The sequence below is a fragment of the Plasmodium chabaudi genome, assembly GCF_900002335.3.
Source record: "Plasmodium chabaudi chabaudi strain AS genome assembly, chromosome: 13".
Lineage (NCBI taxonomy): Eukaryota > Apicomplexa > Aconoidasida > Haemosporida > Plasmodiidae > Plasmodium > Plasmodium chabaudi.
The window spans coordinates 1,543,721-1,565,175 of record NC_030113.2 but is presented as its reverse complement, the minus strand read 5'-3'; the positions used below and the strand labels follow the sequence as shown (position 1 = coordinate 1,565,175).

The window sequence follows — 21,455 nt, the reverse complement described above, 5'->3', positions numbered from 1 at the left end:
GAAAAAATATAGAGCGGAAAATATGTATCTTTCAAACAAAACACAATTTGTTTAAGAAATACAAAAAAGAAAAATAAATAAAATAGGAGGAAGGATTATTACTTTCGACCACGATTTTATATAATATGAGGCTTCATAAAAATTCGCTTTATATATATTTTGAAGTCAAATTAAGTGTTTACATATGACTTATTCATATATATTTTATGGGATGTTAAAAATAAGGTCAATATTTTAAAAGTCGTAATACAATTTGTTTAGCAGTTATTTACGATACAAAAAAAAATATATACTTAGCGTCATAAATATAAAAATGGTTAACCTTTTTAAAGAAATGCAAATTATAGCACAAGACTAATGACATTTCTAAAGGATATAAACATTTTATAAAAGTTATTTAAATGCCTTAAAATGTATTGAAAACCAATTACAATAAAGCACATTTTTTAAAAAAACAAAAAAAAAATAAAAATTCAAAGAAAATTGTATACCATATGCTAAAAATTAAAGCTCATCATTATCATAATTTTGTTTTTTTTTTTTAATTAAATTTAAATGTCTGGGTATATTTATAAGTAAAACTGCAATTGTCCAAGTAATATTATTTTTTTTTACCTACAAAAAGCATAATAAAAAATAATTGATAAGCACATGTGTGCAAAATAAATTATGTACATAAGCAAAGTATGCATATGTATGTGTGTGTAGAAAGCGATATTTATTTTTTCCTAAATGCTTACATAATTTGTTGAGTAGAACAATATGGAATTATCAATTTTCAATACATGCCTCATAAATTCATATAAAAATATTAGCCTATAAAATTGAAAGAGTAAATATTTATACAATTTAGTTAATTAAAAATACTATGCTGAAAATAAAAAATATTGTAATGCATATACACACCAAATGAAGGCTTTTACATTTTTTCAAAATTACCCGAAGCATGATGTTTGAGCCTTTTCTATATTCGCATTAGGGTGTACAACCTTTCTAATTTCATCTATAGTAAGAGGGCAAATTTCCTCTGCCTTTTTTAAGTACATATTTGTATCCAAAGGAATAGGATTATATGTCTCTGGGATGTTTAATATGTCCTAGTGTAAACAAAAAAAGAAGGAAGAAATATGAATGGGAAATATTAAAAGTTTATAGTTTTTCTTTTTTCAAACGAATAAAAATATGAGAAGAACACGCCTTATTTTGTTACAGTCTTATTATTGTATATCCTTACAATTGCAAAATGGTGAAAGTTTTCAATTCCATATAACTTAATAAATTTTTTTATTTTGAATGGTAAATTATCAATTTTTGAGTAATTTAAAATAGTTTGTATTTGTTTTCTACACAAATTTAAATCACCTGTACCTATACCTACATATTCATCATCTTTTAATTCCTTTTTATTTTTTTCATCATATTCTTCTAATTCTTCATCAATGGAAGTTTTATATAAATTATTTATTAAAAATTTAAAATCTTTTGGAAAACAAGGGAGTGTTACAAATTTGTTTTGATTAGTATTAGCATCACTAGTTGCCTCGTTTTTATTTATTTGATTTTGTTTATTTAAAATATCGTTTTTTTCATAATGCTCATGTACGGTATAGTGTAAATATGTTTTCATGGCATTTTGTCGACCTAATGATAAATAGCTTTTACAATATAAATACATATCTTTATCAAATAATTTTATTTTTACAATATTTTTACTTTTATAATTTTCTTCAATAACATCGTCTTTATTATTTTTTTTATGTTTATAATTCATTGGATTTAATATATCTTTATCCATTTTAGAATCCGGAACTTTTATAATAATTTGAGCAGTTGCCCCACCACTTTCAAGGACACCAATTATATGATCATCATCATTTTGATTCACACTATCAATATCGTTGTGTGTTACTCCCCTATTTTTTATTTCCTCATCGTTATTTATAAATATAATGGGACTTGGTGATAGTCTTTCTAAAAGGGCATAAATAGACACATAGGATAAAATAGCCTCTTCTTTTCCACTTAATATTTTAATTAATAACTGATCAATTAATAAAAAGTCATTAAAATTTTCAAGAAAATAATTTTTAATAAAATTAACATATTTTTCCGATTGGGTTACAGTTAATAATCTAAACCCTCCTGACGCCCTGATCAAGATAACCGTACTTGATCGTTCTTCTTTTTTAACATTTTCATAAATAAAATTTTTAATTTTTTTAAAGTAATTATAAAAGGGCTCTTTCTCATTATTTAAAAAATATCTATTCAACAAGTATACTAAGCCAGGTGTAGTTCGATAATTTATAGAAGGTATATAAATTTTTATATCTTTATTATCATTCGATGTAATGTAGTCATAAATATAAACCCTTGTGCCAGTAGACCCAGCATCAATAATTATAGATTTATACTTGGTTTTTTCATCGAATTCTTTTTCTTCATATTTTGTTAAACCACTATGCTCACACCTTGCTATTATATTCAAATATATAAGTAATGAATAAATTATCACTACAAATATAAACCTATTGAATTTTTTAATTGCATCATTTTTCATTTTTTACACAAGGTAATGATATTATACTAATAAATATGTGCATCCCATTTAATGCATATACATGCTTAATTTTTATATACATACATATATTTGGAGGCTATATGTTTTTTATTCAAATATACCAACTTGAATGCTTTAATTTTTTTAGTAATATATTTTTGAAATATTCAAAAATTTCCAAAATAATTATAAATATTTTAATTCCAATTTTTTACAGTTCATTTTATGAAATACATATATATACTGCCCATATGGGAATAAAGTCGCTATGCTATCATTGCTGCATTATATTATATATACTATATTGCGCTAATAAAATATGTAGGAAAAAATAATAAATGATTATTATTCTAAAATATACCTTGGGTACGTACGCAATAGGAAATATGCATATAATATATATAATATAATATATATATATATATATTAAAATTAATAGAGGAGATTATTATATAGAAAGGGAAATAAAATTGTAAAACTTTTTTATAGTAATATGTTATTTGCACTCATAGCTATTTATATATGGATTTACTATTATTATTTTAATTTTTTTTATATTACTTTTCTAATTTTTTTAACCATAAAAATTGAAAAAATAATAATTAAAATTGTAGGAAACTGCAACATAATACGTTATTTTTCAAATTAACCTATTTTTATTTTTTTTTTTTTTTAATTTTTTTTTATGAATTTTAATAAATATTTTATATATACAATGCTAGGAAATGATTTAATATAGTTTTTAGTATATCAATTTTTATTTTTTTTTTTTTTTAACTTTACTAAAATAAGTTTTTTTTTTCATTTTATATTTATATATAATTATTATGCGTGTATACGACACATAGAGTGAATAACATTTGAAGAAATCGACATGCATCCTATTCCTTCGAATATATAAAACAAGAAAAATAATTAATAATAATATATATGTGTATTATTTGCGCAAATACAGTTAAATTTTTTCAAAAAAAATATATAAATAGTTTTTAAATGAAAAGAATTCAGAATATTAGCATATTTACGCCATTCGTGTTGGCAATAATCGGTCTACTAAGCAATGAGTTAAGGCCGTTTTTTGCCCCTATTTCGATATTATGCGGGGCCGATTCAGTAGGAAATAATATGAACAATAAATTAAACAACAGTACCATTGTTGATACTAATAACTATTGGAGAAATCCATATAATAATGCATATAATAGCAAAGCACATAATAAATGGTGGAGTGATAGTTGGGAAGGAGATTCTAAAGATGGTATTGTTTTAAAAGAATCGATCGACACTATTTTAGCATTTACCTCTACAAAAAAACGTGATATTGTACTTAAACATATTGATGAATTATTAAGTGGTAGATATAATGATTTAAATCCAAAAAGAGTATTAATTAGAATATCAAATATATTGAAAAATGGAAATGTTGAAAGTTTATGTAATGCTAATAAATCATTTGTTGTAATTGGTTTACCTCATGTTATATTTAACTGTGATATATTTTATGATATTAAATTAGAGACCATAAATATATTAATTAAAAATATAATAAATAATTTAAGTGAATGTGAATATAATGTACAAGGTAATAATGCATCTTTTATAACAGATGGTTGTGTCTCTCAATCTGATCGAGATATAATTTATGGAAAAATCGACAATAGTGCAACAACAGCAAGATCTGGAATGGAACCAAGTAATTTCTTTTATGATGCTATGATGCATTGTTCCGTTGATAATTTGGGATCTGGTGAAAAAACAATGGCTTGCGTTCAAAAAGAACTAGCAACAAAAGATGTACAATTATCAAGTACTTGTGCAGAATGTTTTAAAGATTCTGTTGATTGCGGAAAATCAAATTGTTGGTTTAAATGTTTATTTGGAAACCCATGCTCAAATAAATGCTATAATTGTGGTGTAACATATTGTAACGTTGATTTAGTTAAATGTACAGGACTTGATGATCTTCCCCCTGCCTGTGTATAAAGACAGTCTAAAATTTTATTAGAAGGGAAAAATAATTTTATTAATATAATTATTATGTATTTTTACTACATATTTCTACATACTTTTATTAATTTATATAATTACAAATGTGCATGCATATTTTCTTTTAATATTTGTTACATAAATATTCCGATTTAAATTATTTAAAAAAATTCACATGTATTATGTGTGTGCATATGCATATATAATTATAAAATATAAATATATTCCGCATCGTACGCTTATATTATTTTGCAGTTTGCATTTCATACCCATTCACATTGGTATATTATACTATATATTATTTTTATTATTTCCGCTTTATTTTTTATTTTTTATTTTTTCGTTTTTTTATTGTTTCCTGACATCAATAACGGGATGAGCAAATTGATAAAACAAACGATCTTATTCGATCGAAACGACACAACACATATATAAAAAAAATAATAATTTGCGATATCATAAGTAAAATAATTAAAAAATAATAAGGAAAAAATAGACATGATAATATGCTAAATATTATACATATTAAACATGCAAAAAATATGGTTTGCTCACTAAAAAAATACAAATTATTATAATAAATTCCATGTAATCTTTCATAAGGATTAAATACTGTACACAAACTTAATAACAAAAATAAATTGCTTAAAGAAAACCTAAAACTAAAACTTTTTATATTACCTACAAATATTTTAGGTATTGCAAATAAGCTTAAAAATGTATAAACAATCCATAGAAAAAAAAATAACAAAAAAAATAATGTCCTTTTCAATAATGAGAGTTCTGAAAAAAATTCCCAAACACCCCACTCCATATCATAGGGTTGGCTATTTCCTCTCAATAAATATTCTTGCATTTTTGTCTTATCTTTTTATATATATCTATACATTCATATAAGTCTTTTATTTACAATATAGGTCCCTATATGTACCTATGTAACAATAACAAATAAGATAAACAAATTTTATTTTATATTTCTAACCTTGTGTGCATTTGTCTTGGTATAAACTTTTTTTTAATTTCCGTTTTGTGGGCACATTTTTAAGATAATTAAATGGAAAAAAATATACAAACAAAAACAAATAGTATGTTTAACAATTATTTATTGATTAATTACAATGAGAAAAATAAAATACAATATTTGACAACCATTTAGTCAACAACAAGTTAACATAAATATATATGTATAAGACTAGCAACTTTGTAGTCGAATATTACAATATAATTATCCACAAAATGTGTTATTTATATTTTATAGAAGTTTTAAAAAAACAATTTTAACATTATTTAAAAAGTATATTTTATGTCACTCCAAATACTGTTGAAGAAAATTTATTAAAAAAAATATTACAATAAAAATATGCACACTTGTTTGTCCTTTTAGTAAATATAGTTACATAATCACAAACCTGCAATTTTCTTGTTTTTTTTTATTACAATTTTATAAACTTTAAATTAGTTTATTTAAAATATGTGTTATATATACCGAGTAGAATAAATAAAAAAATAGCATACAAATATATGTAATGCATAAGTATTTTCCACAAGCATTACTCTTATCAATATAAGTATGTATATATACATACTGTATGCACAATAGTATGTTTACTTTTATTACTTTAATTAAACTTAAAAAAGTTAATATTCATAGAAAAAATTATAATATAAAAACATCATACAATTCTTAAAGATAAATAATACAAGTAAAATTTGCAAATGCCAAATGAGTGTGTAACATCATCATAAAAAAAAAAAAAAAAAAAAAAACTATCACGGAGATTTGTTCGTTTTGGGCAAGTTACGTATATATACTTGTCTTAATTTCAAAATGGATATAAAATAACATGAATATATAGACATATATGGATGTATAAATATATATCCTCATATATACTATATATGTGTACTAGCGTTTGTAAATATATATATTTTTTAAAATACGAAGAAAATAATACATATAAAATTTAAGGGAAAAGGAACAAAAAAATGCTAAAATTAAAACGGTAGATCTGAGGAATTATCTCTACGAAATAAGCCTTTAATATAATTATACATTCCACTAAGCACCATTTTTATTACATTAGCTCCACCTGTATATTTAAAAAAAAAGAAAAATATGAAACATTGTTTTATTATTTATTAGGACAGACATATATATCATATTTGACAACACATTGAGGTTATGTTTTTTTTTTTTTTAAATTCTTTATTTACCTGGTATGTACGAAACAATGAAAGAAATAAGTGCAAACACTTGAACAATGGATGTTATTAAGGCCTAAAAAGGGGGAAGCAAACATTTGATAAATTTATATAAGCAATTCAAATGGTATATATACATGGAAGCAAACGCATGTATAAACATACAAATTTAGTAAATACGTTTTGTGCTTACAAATAAGTAAAATGGACTAATGACGGTATAGTAAAGGGTTGCAATGAGCGATAATATGTATGCGCTTGTGAATGGAAGGCTAAAAGGGAGAAAGAAAAAAGAAAAATATATTTATATGTATATATAATGTGAAAATATTATTTTGCAGCATTATGCATAAAATTGTGTATTTTCATTTTCGGCTTTGTTGGTTCTTACCGTTTTTTCTCGGTTAAGTGGGCGTACAAGTTAGAGAAGCCTTTAAGAAATGCCAATGATGAAACAAAGCATATTGAAGCTAATGTAAAGAAAAAGCCAAACTGTCTAGGAGTTATAACAATCATTGGTAAGGTAAATAAGGCTAGTATCATAAAAACGATACTAATCCCAAATAAAAGGCAAAATAATGGAAAATTTTTATATGATAATAATGTTGTAAATGCATAAATTGAGTTTGTAGAATTTTCTCGATTTTGATTAGTAAAAGATGGAAAGTTTGAAAACATGGATCCTGTATCTGCTGTTGTTGAATTAGATATCAATGAAGGAGAATTATTTAAATTAGTTTTATCTAATGTTTTTTTAATTCCCTTTTGTATAGTTTCTGCTCCCTTTTTTGAAAAGCTTATAGCTTTTTCAAGTAACCCCTTTTCTTCACTTCTACTATTATTATCATCCATTGTGCCTCTCATAAAATCTCGATTTGGGTTTTGAAAATTATTGTTTTCATAAAATGATAAACCATCAAAATTATTTTCACCTCCCATTTTATATTTTTTTGGGGATAAAAAAGTGTAATAATATTATACGTACATAAAAGGTGATATTATGTTTGTGTATATATTTTACAAAATAAAATAGAGGATAAAATTTTGAAATATTTCTATCGTTTTTTGATATATTTCTATCTTGTTTGATATATATTCGATTATTTATCTTGTTTTGGTTCTCTGTTAATGTGCATTTATACTTAAAAGTTGTACTATAGACACCCCTTATTTTCTATTCGATGAAAATAAGAAATTCTTTTATTTAAAAAAATTATATATTAATTATAATTATGTATATACATATATATTGCATACGTATGCATATAACATTGATGGCTGTTCAGAAAAAAATATATAAATATGTCTATTATATAAATAATGTAATTGGCAAATCGAACATATGTAATGCGTTTTTCAAAAAACGTATTATTTTCAGATATACTAGGAAATAGCTAAAAATTAAAGTTTATATATTTTATCAAAATATAAATTAAGAGGAAAATTATAGTATTATATATTTTATTTATTTAATATCAAAGAGGTATATATATATATAATTATATACTGTTTATGCCTTTTTTGCTTTTATTATTATTATTTAAATAGTATGGTAAATTATTAATTCTTATTACAAACTAATAAAATGTTTTAGGTGCATCGCAACAAAAATAAAAAATTATATATTTATGAAAAATAATAAAATAATGTAAATTATTTAAATATAATTTTTATTGTTTTATTTCAGTTATTTTTTTCTATCAAAAAGTATTATAATTTATAAAAATACTATTATACTAATATCGGTCGGTCGAATAAAAACGTACATAAAAATTTATTACGTATGAAGGTAAAACTTTATTTACGCATCCTAAAATTGCGGCAAAAAAATAAGAGAATAATAAAATATGTATAAACAATATTACATACCCAACATTTATATATTATATTATTAAGGAATATAAAAAATGTGGTACATACGCAATAATATTGCTAAAATATGGGCTAACGGCTAAAAGTAATTGTATGCATATATGTATATATTAAAATAAATACTACGCTGCCGAATAATATATTATTTTTTTATTATATATAAACATACGGTATTATTTTTTTTGAAACCCCATAAAAGTTAATATAAATAAAAAAAACCGGAAAAGTAGGAAAAATAATATAACGCCCTAAATATATCTATATATGCAAATCATAATTTTTATTAAACATTGCCAAATAGCAAATAGTATATTTTTATATCCATGTATATAATAAATATAATTTTAATAGGCCTTAATTTTAATGTTATATTTTGAGGTGACAAAAAATGAAAAGGTAAAATCAAATAAGCTAACAAAAGTCTGATACTAATTAAATTCGGATATATCCTTTATATATACGTAAGTAGTTACAATTAAAGAAGCTAGTTAACTGCTTTACCAATTTCATAAAATAATATACTTCCTATTTGTTCATAAGCTTATTATTTTCTCTACACCAAAATGGTATTATTTTAAATTGTTTGCTTGTAACCACAAACTCATAATATTATGACCAGGCAATAAAATAATATCTTTTCACTTTTTCTATTTATTTAAAATTTTTAATTTTTTTTGAAAATGAATGTGTACAAAATGGAGATAATTAATTGGTGTGTTATACTCTAATATAGCATATTATAATTAAAATATAAAGTGTTTGAAATTACAAAAAAATAAATAATATGTAAATAATATAGTCTTAAAATAAGGCCGTTTTAGGCTTTTTCTTTTTTTTTTGTATCCATATTTTTAAACATACAATATTTTATAATGAACAAAAACAAACAAAAAAATTATGAAAAAAAAATAATAACCTATAAAATAGTTATATAATTGTCCAAATGAGGAACCAAAAAGACGAAAAAGTTTTATAACCAATAGGAACTTAAAATTTTGAAAACTTTGTTTTAATTAATTTTGTTGTTGTATATTATTTTCTGCAAGGTGCCCTAAATTATAAATATAAAAAATAAAATGATATGTCTCACCAATGTTGAAAAAAAGTGAAAAATAAGTATAATTTTATTTCACTTTTTTGTTCAAACTTTTGTTATTTTCTCATTTTAATCCCCATTTTTGGGAGAATATTATTCAGTGCATGGCTATATGGCCACTTCAAATTGTAGAATTATATGCATATAGACATGTGTATATTTTATTATGATCGACCACAAGCACGTGCGCCGATATCTATTTACTTACATTCGTAAGACTATATGGTATGGTGAGCAAAGAGCACACTGTAGAGGTGTACGCCACCAAAGTGACATATTTTTTAACTTCAAAATAATGTATACTTAAAACAATGTATTCCGCGCCATTCCTCGTTTCCTATAAATTATTTCCTTTACATATATATAATATATTATAATGTATTAACTTGTTATAGGGTATATAATAGGTCAATTAAATGGGTATATAAAAAAGATGGAAAAAATGTAACATAATATGGATAAACATGACATAAAAATCAGTAATAATAAATTTAAAAAAGAGAAAAAAATTAAATTATAAACCTGTGTATCATATGGTCATATATATGTGTACATATCCAAATGATAATATATGTTTATCTTGTTTTTTTTTGAACAAATTATTGAAAAATAGTTTAAACCCTATTTAACAACATGTGGATTCCCATATAGCATTTGTAATAAAATATGCATTTATAAGTGAACCTCCAAAATATCTGCCGTTTAAGCATTGAAAAGCTTTTAATGATTCATCATTTTTTGTATATTTAATATAAATCTTACCATCTATATTTTTAGTATCTAGCCATATTTTAATAATATTTCCATATTTACTGCATTCTCCCTTTACATCTTCAAGTATGTCACTAAAAAAATCGGGATCCGACCCAATATTACTATCATTTGGTGAAAACATATTACATAAAACAATGTTTGGTGTTACATTATTTAAAGGGTTTGATACACTAGCCAACGAGTTTCTCGCTATGGCATTTGCTCCAGTGGCATATCCACTTGGCATCTACAAATGTAAAGAAAAAATAAATTACATGGGTTAGAGAAATATGAAAAATGAAATAAGCATATTAAAACAATTGTTCAAAAAAAAAACATACCGAAGCATCAATTATTGTATCTCTTTGCAATTTTTGCATTAAAGCAATTTTGCTACTGGCTCCAGTTATTAATCCGCCTCCGTCATCATCATCATTGTCAATTTTTTCATTATCTTGTTCATCTTCTTGATTTCCAGTTTTTCTACCTCCTTGAGCTGCTGCTTTTATTTGATTCAAATTTGGGATGTTTAAATCTTTTAATGCATCACTTGCTAATAAATATTTTGAATCTTGAGCATAACTAACTTTTATTTCTCGACCAGCTACTTCCATTCCATTCATTACAGTCATAGCTTCAATAGCTTCTGAAGCTTTATGAAATTGTATGAACCCAAAACCTTTTGATTTACCAGTATATGGGTCTCTATGTATTTCTACTTCTAATATATCTCCAAAAGGATTAAATAATTGTTTTAATTCTTGTTCTGTTATATTACTTAAAGGACCTAATAATCCTCCTATATATAATTTTAATGGAATATCATTAGGATCGATTGGATGATGCTTACTAGCTTTTGCTGCTCTATTTTTTTCAGCTTGAGATGATTGAACTTTTATTGGTCTATTTTTTAGCATATAGCCATTAGCTGCTAATGCTTTTATAACAGATTCTTGTGTATAAAATTCTACATATGCTACACCTTTTGATTTTCCAGATCTTTGATCTTTTATACATTGTATATCACGAACTTTTCCTGCAACTTCTGAAAAAAATTCATATATATCTCTTTCATCTGCTTTTAAATCTAAATTTAATACTAATACTGTTAAATCATCTCTTTTTGCTTCTTCTAATTCTTCTTTTTTACGTCTTTCTTCTCTTCGTTTTTCTCTTTCAATTTCTCTTTCTCTCTCTCTTCGCATTCTTTCTCTTTCCCTTTCACGCCTTCTCTCACGATCCCTATCTCGGTATCTGTCCCTGCTTCTGCCCCTACTTCGGTCTCGGCTTCGATCGCGGCTTCGGTTGCGGCTTCTATCTCTGTGTCTCCTCCTTTCTCGCCTCTCATGCCTTCTTTTTTTTAAACTTCTTGACTTATGTGATCGCTTCTCATCATCATCACTTGAATCAGAATCATTACTTGAGTTCGATTTTCTTCGCCTTTTTTTATGATAATCTTTTTTATAACTTTCTGATTTTTCTTCCCTTTTTCTACTTCTTCTTCTTTCATCTTGTTCACTTTCTGAATCAGAACTTTTATCTCCATTTGAATTACTTTTCCTTTCATCATTATGATGTTTTACATTTTTATATTTTTCTCTTTTTCGTTTTTCTTTTTCATCATTATCACTTTGTTCCTCCTCTTGGTCGCCTTGCTCTGAAGGCTCCGAGGAATGTTTACTATCATTTTCATCTAACTCCTCTTCATTTTTACTTTTCTGTGTTTCCTCATTTTCGCTACTATTACTGTTTTCATCTTTTTCGACCTTATCAGTTTCTTCTTCTTTTTCTTCTTCTTCTTCATCGGGTTCTGTATCTTCCCGTTTTCTCCGTCCCCTTCGGGTTACCTTACTTTTAGTTGCTTTTCCTCTTGCGCTTTTTTTTCGCCGTTTATCACTTCTTAATGAAGATTCATCACTTTCATTTTTGTCATTAATTTGAGACTTTACTGATCCATTTACTTTTTTTTTATTTTTCTTTTTATCAATAGTTTCTTCTTCATCAAAATGTTCATTATCTTCTTCCATTTTCATCACATTTTTTAATGCAAAAGTTGAGAAAAGAAATATATAATATTTATAAGGTATATATAAAAGTATAAATATGCGTAGTGATAATAAAGTATATGGTAAAAAAAAAAAATAATAATAATTATGAGTTAGCCAAAATGTATATAAGTATGTATTACACGTATTGAGGCTTTTCCCTTTTGAATTCAAATTTTATAATTTAAAAAATAATAATTATTATATATTCAATAATATTTGAAATCACCAAATTTCGTCTCCTTTCTGTTTTCCAACTAAATATATAATAATATCCCTTTCATTAATAATTTTAATCTTTCCTATTTACAAATTTCCCATACTTTTTTGTAGTATTTTTACAAGTTTATTTTATCATTGATTATTTTAAGCCCATACAAACTTACCAATATATAACATGACACCTACCGCTTTGCATTAAACTATTTTTTTTGCCGTAATTCAAAACTCTGATTTTATATAGCATTTTTATTTTTCTCATAAAATGAGAATAAGCAAAAAAAACAATTAACTGTAATATATTATCACCTTTTATTTTGATAAATTAAAATTTTTTTTTTTTTTTCTATTTCAATGCATTCCTCCCACTATATACTTATATTATATGCATGGTAATATTTTTTTTCCTCTGAATTTGTATGAAAGATATCCGTTAATACATCAAATGATGCAAAAAAATTATATTATATCTATTCCTATTTATTTTTATGATTTCCTTTCCTCCTTTATATATTATATATTATATATATACCAATGTTGTTTTAAAAAAAATCATTTATTTATGTATTAATCTCTAAAAATATTTCCACTTTTCAAAATTTTATTATTTATAAAAAAATGAAAACCCTACCCATATCAATATTATGAAAATGCTTATTATGGGCTTTCTATTATTATATTATTAATAGGACACCATAGCATTTAAAACCTTTTTAAATAAAAATTTGTAAAATGTTCATATATTTAAAGAGAAAAATAAGCATACCCATATATACTACATATTTGGTGACATACCAGTATATACAAGATAAAAAATACAAAAGGGGAAATACTTTTCATCTTTTTAATAAATGCTTAAAAATGTAAAAGGAAAAGAGTCAAATAAACTTTTTTTCAACAAATTTTATTTTCCTATATATTCATTTTTCAAATTAAATAAGTATACTAACTTAGCATTTGTAAAAGTTTGTATACAAAAAGGTAAATAAAAATATAGGACGTGTCTGGAAATGGAAATGCGCATTATTTTTGCTTGGCACTTTTATAGAAAATTAAAAGCATGCTACTTATTTTGAATTTACAAACTTGTTAAATTAAATTAATAATAATAAAATATTGTTTATAAAGTTGGGAATGCAGGGATATAAAAATAAAATGGGTATACTACCTCGATCAATAATTGATGAATAATATGTCAATACCTAAGCTAGACAATATTAATGTAAAAATAAAACAATCCTTATGATAGTTATTGGATATGTAGTCATTTTTTTATAACATAAAAAGAATAAATGTTTTGTATTATTAATTTTGACAAACACAAAAAAAAATGTGTGTATATACATGTATTATGTATATACGAATGTTGTTGAAATATATAAACAAAACAAGTTGAAAAAAAAAAAAAAATATTGAATTAAAAAAAGTATGCTTCTCATATATATATATGATAAATAGTATGGAAAACTTTCTAAGCTTATTCCAAAAAATAGCTTAATAAGAAACTGGGATTACTAAACATTTTCCAACTCGACAATATCCTGATTAGCATCAAATGTATTATCAAAAAAATTATTATTTACTATAAATTCAATACATTGCATTAATTTTTGTTCATACACATATATATCATTTTTCATTAATTGATATATAAGTGGTGTGTTTTTATGAATATTTAATGAATCAATCATACTATTTTTTTGTAACCTTTTATTAAATTTTTTATTTTTTTGATTATGTTTATCTGAAATACTATAATAAGTATTTTCATATACATTTTTATAATTATTTTCAATTAATCTATTTAATATTGGAACAAATATAGATTTTTTTTGTGACTGAGTTTGATAATAAATATTTCTACCAATAGCAGACGAATATTTTTCTACTAACAATTTTTCAATTAAACTTGTTGTTTTTTTTTGTTTATTATTATTTTCTTTTGTTTCATCATTTATATTATTACTATTATTTTTCATGTCCATTATTTTTTTTTTTGTAGGATAATTTTTTTTTCGTTCTTCAATCCATTTTTCTATTTCTTCTTTACTTTCTAAAATATTTTCATTTTTTTCATTTTTTTCATGACTTAATAAATGAATATCAAAATGCTCTATATTATATATTTCTCCACAATTATCTATAGGACATTTAATATGCTCTAATTTATTATGTTCTTCTAATTCTTTTTCATTAACTTCTATATTGCAATATTTGCAATAAATCATTTTTGGTTCACTCTTCTTACTCTCTAAATCGTTATCACTTTTTTTTATATCTTTCTTTACATTTGTATTATTATTTAAAGAATTATTATTTTTTTTTTTTGTGTGTGCCCTTTGATTTTTTTTTTTATTACCCATATAATTTATTGTATTAGTATACTGTCCATTTTGATTATGGCTGTTTGGGTAGCCATAACTATTATAATTATTTCCGTTCATAAAATAGTTATTATTCATGTTTCCACTGTTTAAACCGTTATTCATATTTAATTTGTAATTTGTCTCATCATTTATTAAGTTATTTTTATAAGTAGAAATGTTACTTGATTGGTTGGGAACGTAAAAATTGTTGAAAGTATTACCTGCACCTTTATTAATATAGCTAGCTGATATTTTTCTGTTTTTATTTTTATTTCCTTCATGATTGTCTCCCATACTATTGTCATTCCAATTTACGGAGTCCCTTCTCATTAAATAATCTGTGGGCATTGGACCCGAATTAAAATTGCTATCCATTTTGAAATCATTTTGTATATATGTATTATTATTATTTAAGGAAGTGCTTTGAACATTTGGAAACATATTTTTATTTACATATCCAGTTTTATTATTAAAATAGGTATTGTTTTTGTAAGACGGGTAAATGGTCATTCTTTTTTTTATATTCATATTATTTTTGTTCGATGAAAAATCAGGGCTTTCATTTTCAATGTTACTATTTCTACTACCCTTAGATATGTCACTATTATTATAACAAGTAAAATAATTTTCTAAATAATTGTTATTATATAATTGCTGTCCTTCATTTGTTATTCCATTTATTTGATTGTCTCTATATTTGGAATTTGATATGGTCTTATTTCTTTGGGCATTATAATTATATTCGTTCATATTTTTTCCTTCAAATTGTTGATCTCTATTTATTTTATTAGTATAGTTGATTTTTTTTCCATGATTAATATTATTTTTTTTTTCATTTGGGTTATAAAATTTGTTATTAAAAAAATTTCTTTGTTTGTTTACAACTTCGTCATCATTCATTTTATGCTGAAAATGTATACATATATATTTGATTTCCTTTAAATTTGTAAATACTTATAATTTAAAACATCATAGTGATACTCTATATAATTTTAAAAAAATATTTAGCCCCATAAAATGGATCCATCAATTTATATATATTAAAAAAATTTATTAAAAAATCAAAGAAGGAATAACAAACCAGGTACTCATATCTACAATGCATATATAAATAATAGCAGCTTAATCAATCACAAAAAATGAAAAAAAAAAAAATAAATAAATTATATCAAATTTATTATAAAAGATTATTTTTTTATTTGCTACTATAATAATATATTTTTTTATTCCTTATATGTATGCATTTTTTTAATACATTTGCTGAGCAGTAATATATGAAGTCGTTTTTGCCACGCCTTTGCAACGCTTTATTATTTTTTTTTTGTTTTTTTTTTCAATTCATTGATATAATATTTGATTTTTCACAAATGATAAATATATTGAAAAGAATAATTGTACTTTCATTTTTTCAATCTATAAATAAATCATTAAACATGTCCTAAGTTTTAAAAATAAAATATTACTGAGACAAGCCATGGCACCAAAAAAAATACAAAATTACAACAATTAACAATTTTGAAAAATATAAAATATGTTGACAATGGCGAATGAAAAATTAAGAAAAAAATAAAAAGTATAATACGATTGTGAATGCATAACACCTTTTTCCTTCTTCCCCTTATTCATAAATAAGTAAATTAAACAAATAAATAAATATACATATACAACCATGTGGCTTAAAGGAATAGATTATTTTTCAATTAATGCATTGCAGTCTGTCCTTATTTAAAAAAAGGAATAATATGTAAAAAAAAATAAGTTCACACAATTTTCTAAAGGATAATATTATAAATAATAATTTTTATTGATCACACATTTTTTCTTATTTATTTTAATTTCATATTTAATTTTTCTTCGCAAAATATCTTTTTTAATATTCTGTATCACACATTATTTCAAGCTAAACTTAAATATGTTAAATTACATTATTCAATAATTTTTTGCTTTTCAAATTGAGACTAAAAGGGTAATAAACTGTAAATACGTTTTAATGCTTTATTGTAATTTAGTAATAAGAATAAATATCATTACTTTGCATATAATGCGATATATACTTATTTTACTTTTTTAAAAGCGAAAATGAATGAAAAGACAAAAACGAACAAATCGTATATGTGCAATTAATATAATGAATAATAAACAAATCGCCTATTTACGGAAACATAAATTTATCTTTTTAAAAAATAACAAAATAAAAAAATAAAAATATTCTTAAAGAAATTTAAAATAGATATATATAAATATGGGCTAAAATTTTTTATTTTATCACATTTTTATGTTTCGTTTTAGCCATATATTCATTTGCTATATTCGAATTTTCAATTAATCCGTCTTATATTTTTTTTTGAATTCTCTCTTCCCTTTTGTGTCTTTTCGTTTCTATTTTTTTGTGTGTAGAGCCACATGGATGTAGACCAACCAGTTTTCGTAGATACTGATAAAATAAATGCAAATAATATTTGTTTACAAATATGCAAATGGGAAACAAGTAAAGAAAAATGTGAAGAACTTTTTAAAGACAAACAAATTATGAACCTAAAGGAATATATATCTAAATATGATGATGAAATAAAAAATAAAAAGAGTACCAACACAAGTGATAATAATATTGATAATGTAAACAATTTAGGAACACAAGACATTATCGTAATTTGTGTTATAGTTAATATTCCATATCAAGTTCGAAAATACAATAATGAAAAATATATTTTCTGGGATGTATCAGATCTAGTAGATACACAAACAAGAATATTTTTAACAGGTGATATTTGCGAACAAAACGAGCATGTCAAAGAAGGGGCAATACTAGCTTTAGTAAATCCGTTTGTAAAAGATAAAGATCCGCAATATTATAATTCACGTATTATTGAAATATATGACAATAAAAATTTAATATTAATTGGATCGGTTGATAAATTAGAAAAATGTAAAGGTAGGAAAAGAAATGGAGAAGGTTGTAAAATTATTTTATATACCCCTTTGTTTGGAAACTATTGTAAATATCATATTAAACAAGACAAATCAAAAAAAAGAAAAAAAAAACATGAACAAGATGAAAATTATCAAAATAGGATAATCGAAAGAGAAGAAGCAAATACAGTAAATTGTACTGATCATATAAATATAAATGATACTATATCTTCTGATATAAATAACAAAGAACCAAGCCAAAAAAAAACTAAAAAATCAACAAAAAATAATGACACTGGAACAAATGATGAGTCCTTTGATATTGAATCGATAATATCTATGTATGAAAATAAGATAACTGTTAAAGATAAAAAGAAAAAAATTGAACTTATTAATAACAGAATAAAAGAATTAGATGATTATTCAAAATCACATAATGAAGGAATTGATATAGAAATGATAAAAAAAGAAAATTCGTTACATACGAAAGATGAAAATACACAAAGATCAATTAATAATATAATTTCAGAACAATGTCCTGAATTATTACATTTAATTAATAGGACAACACAAAAAAATAAAGAAGAACAAGACCCAGACACAAATTTAAAAACAAAAGAGGATGAAATTAAAGCAAATGAATTATCAGTTATTAATGAAGAAAAACAAAAAAAAAAATTTGAAAACTTTTTAACAAAACTAATTCAATTACAAAAATCAAAAGATGAAAATGATGTAAAAACATTATTAAAAGGTTTAATTAATGTTACTAATAATTTTTATTTTAATTTAAAACATGTACATAATTCAAATATATTTGATATATGCTATAAACTAATGGATCATCGAAGTGAAGAAGTAGCTATAGCTGCACTTCGATTTAAAAGAAAAATTAATCGCCTTTATTTAGATTATTATAAAACACGACTTAAGAGAAAATCAAATCTTCAAGCATCAGTAAGCAAAGATTATGAATTATCAAGGAATAGTTAAATATGTCTTATCAGTATTCCTGCCCCTATAAAAAGCATGCACACAATTATTCATTTGTCAAAGACTTAAGTATTTTATTTATTTTATTTTTTCTCCGTGTATGCATAAAACATGCATACTTATATATTCTTTTTTTTGTATATCTATTTTTAAATAAGTTAATTTTTATTTTATTTTGTCATTGGATATGTGTTATACTTATATGCATATGTGTGTGTGCATTCTTTGATAAAAATAAAAACCTGTTATACATTTATATTGGCATTTATTGCATATGATGACTATGGAGCTATATACATATGTATGAGCCCTTTAAAAATTTGTTTAGTTCCCCTTTTATTATTTGAAAACAACCCTATACATGCATAAAAGAAAAATAAATGTAACTGTTATATACAGAACAATTTTCAAACCATTTTCAAAAAATTTTCAAACCATTTTCAAACGATTTCTATATATTTATTTACAAAATTGAAAGTGACAAAGAATATAATTTTTGTACACCCTTAAATTTTCCTATTTAGTACGTATATATATGTATATTTTTTCCATATAAAAATTATGTTTGTAATATACATACAAGAATAACCATTTTCTTGTTCTTATAGGAGACACCATATATACATAATTACATTGACAGTCTAACGTACTTTTGTTTATTTTCATATAGCATTATATTTTATTGTATATATATGGTTATGTTAATATTTTATTTTTCATTTTAACATTATGGTTTTCTTTCTCCCTTCGAATTTCCATTTTTTGCGTTATTTCCAACATATTAAGCAACACACAAAATGAATAAACAAAATAATATCAAAAATTATCATGCCAAAATAATAAACATTTTTATGCTTATAGATGAATGTCTTACTATATATATATATAGCTAGCTTTTTTTTTTTTTTTTTATTTAATAAGGTAGCCATTATTTTATTAATTCTTTTACTTGTATATCAATTTGTTATAATTTTTTTCAATTTTATCATATAATAGATAATTATTAAATTAAAAAAAATATATAAACCATTTTGAGTAAGACATTTTAGGAATATTTCCTTTTTACTTTTATTAAACCAAATAGCCCTTAAGAAAATCGACAATACTAATGTTGTTTCGTTTGAATATTGGTTAAGAATTTTTCTCTTTAAATTTGCAGAATATATAGATATATTATAATATATAAATTCGTTAACTGAAATTAATAAATTTTCCAAGATGACTATAGAGATTCCTCTTATATTGTCAACCACAGTTCCATTACTTTGGAAGTCCGGATTAGCACAGCTTTCATTTGCAAAAACAGGGGGCTCTTTAGCAGCTGCAAAAGGAACTTCCCTTTTGTTAAGTAAAGTTGCATCAACTGGTAAGGGGGGGCTTTTAGCTTCAACATCCTCACAACTTGATAACATAAAAGAGGCCGCTCAGAAATTAGTAGAGGAAATTGAAAAAAATATTAACTTAAGTTTATTATTTTATAATATAGAAGATGAAGAAACAGCTGGATACTACTTAATGAAAATGCGAGAACAAAATGAAGAAGCCTTATAATGTATCCATATTATTTGCACATATTTGCATGAGATAATATAGTTAACGAAAAATCATCACAATATGCCACTAGGATTAGATTGATAAAAAGAAAAGAACTCACCTAAATGACAATATGCAAATATAGCAATGGGATAAAAAATATAGTAGCATATATTTGTATATTTTCCAACCAGTTTTATACGATTATTATTTGTCAGTAGTTAAATCTGTTTTCAATATATTAAATGAGGCAAAATGCCTATAGTCGTTTTAAACCTGTAATTATAATGTAGGAATGAATATGTATGAACACACACATAAGCTTATAAATATGTGACATTTTAATGTGTATATAAATTTGTATTTACATTTGTAGTGCTTAAAAAATTGCATATTTTTGTCTTTTCACTTTTCATATTACAATTATATTCATTTTAAAAAATAAAAATATAGCTAATTTTGACATTAAAAAAGCATGTAAACAGCCTTAATTATATAATTCAAATAAAACGACATATTTATAAAATTTCACAAACTAATTCTCTTTATGCTCTAGTTAAAATAATTCATTAAAATGTAACAAAAATATGGATTTCATAATGAGAAACTATTTTCCAATTCTTCTATAAATACTCATCATTTTTATATTCTCCATATTCTTATAAAAATATAATTTTATATATTGTGCAAAAAAAAAAAAAAAAAAAAAAAAAAATATGTTGTGAAAAATGTTTATTTATATAGGTAATTTTTTAAAAAATACGAAAAAAGGAAATATAACATATTTTCAATAAAAAAGAAAAACATTATTTAAACAATATCCTATATTATAAAAAAAGTTTTAATTTTCTCACTATATAATGAATATTTTTATTTTACAAAATTTCCACTTATAGAGATTAAATGAAGGGGGAAAATAC

The 21,455-nt window shown here is 23.4% G+C and overlaps 7 protein-coding genes across 7 annotated transcripts; 3 read left to right on the top strand and 4 right to left on the bottom strand.

Moving 5' to 3' along the window:
* Positions 1–504: 504 nt before the first annotated feature.
* Positions 505–2,560, bottom strand: PCHAS_1342000 (nucleoside-diphosphatase, putative; the record flags this gene model as incomplete). Its single annotated transcript, XM_016799334.1, has 4 exons — positions 505–615; positions 741–816; positions 940–1,097; positions 1,235–2,560. 4 exons carry the CDS (start codon positions 2,558–2,560, stop codon positions 505–507), a joined length of 1,671 nt encoding a protein of 556 aa, XP_016654639.1.
* A 993-nt stretch (positions 2,561–3,553) lies between these two features.
* PCHAS_1341900 (conserved protein, unknown function) lies at positions 3,554–4,543 on the top strand (the record flags this gene model as incomplete). Its single annotated transcript, XM_016799333.1, has 1 exon — positions 3,554–4,543. One exon carries the CDS (start codon positions 3,554–3,556, stop codon positions 4,541–4,543), a length of 990 nt encoding a protein of 329 aa, XP_016654638.1.
* Positions 4,544–6,541: 1,998 nt separating this feature from the next.
* Positions 6,542–7,687, bottom strand: PCHAS_1341800 (protein transport protein SFT2, putative; the record flags this gene model as incomplete). Its single annotated transcript, XM_016799332.1, has 4 exons — positions 6,542–6,636; positions 6,761–6,824; positions 6,942–7,020; positions 7,140–7,687. The coding sequence occupies 4 exons, from the start codon at positions 7,685–7,687 to the stop codon at positions 6,542–6,544; spliced, it is 786 nt and encodes a 261-aa protein (XP_016654637.1).
* A 2,654-nt stretch (positions 7,688–10,341) lies between these two features.
* PCHAS_1341700 (splicing factor 1, putative) lies at positions 10,342–12,502 on the bottom strand (the record flags this gene model as incomplete). The annotated part of the gene is made up of 2 exons (XM_016799331.1): positions 10,342–10,716; positions 10,811–12,502. The coding sequence occupies 2 exons, from the start codon at positions 12,500–12,502 to the stop codon at positions 10,342–10,344; spliced, it is 2,067 nt and encodes a 688-aa protein (XP_016654636.1).
* A 1,745-nt stretch (positions 12,503–14,247) lies between these two features.
* PCHAS_1341600 (conserved Plasmodium protein, unknown function) lies at positions 14,248–15,999 on the bottom strand (the record flags this gene model as incomplete). The annotated part of the gene is made up of 1 exon (XM_733797.2): positions 14,248–15,999. The coding sequence occupies one exon, from the start codon at positions 15,997–15,999 to the stop codon at positions 14,248–14,250; it is 1,752 nt and encodes a 583-aa protein (XP_738890.2).
* Positions 16,000–17,502: 1,503 nt separating this feature from the next.
* On the top strand, positions 17,503–19,002 carry PCHAS_1341500 (conserved Plasmodium protein, unknown function; the record flags this gene model as incomplete). Its single annotated transcript, XM_016799330.1, has 1 exon — positions 17,503–19,002. The coding sequence occupies one exon, from the start codon at positions 17,503–17,505 to the stop codon at positions 19,000–19,002; it is 1,500 nt and encodes a 499-aa protein (XP_016654635.1).
* A 1,218-nt stretch (positions 19,003–20,220) lies between these two features.
* Positions 20,221–20,553, top strand: PCHAS_1341400 (conserved Plasmodium protein, unknown function; the record flags this gene model as incomplete). The annotated part of the gene is made up of 1 exon (XM_738627.1): positions 20,221–20,553. The coding sequence occupies one exon, from the start codon at positions 20,221–20,223 to the stop codon at positions 20,551–20,553; it is 333 nt and encodes a 110-aa protein (XP_743720.1).
* Between the last annotated feature and the right edge of the window lie 902 nt (positions 20,554–21,455).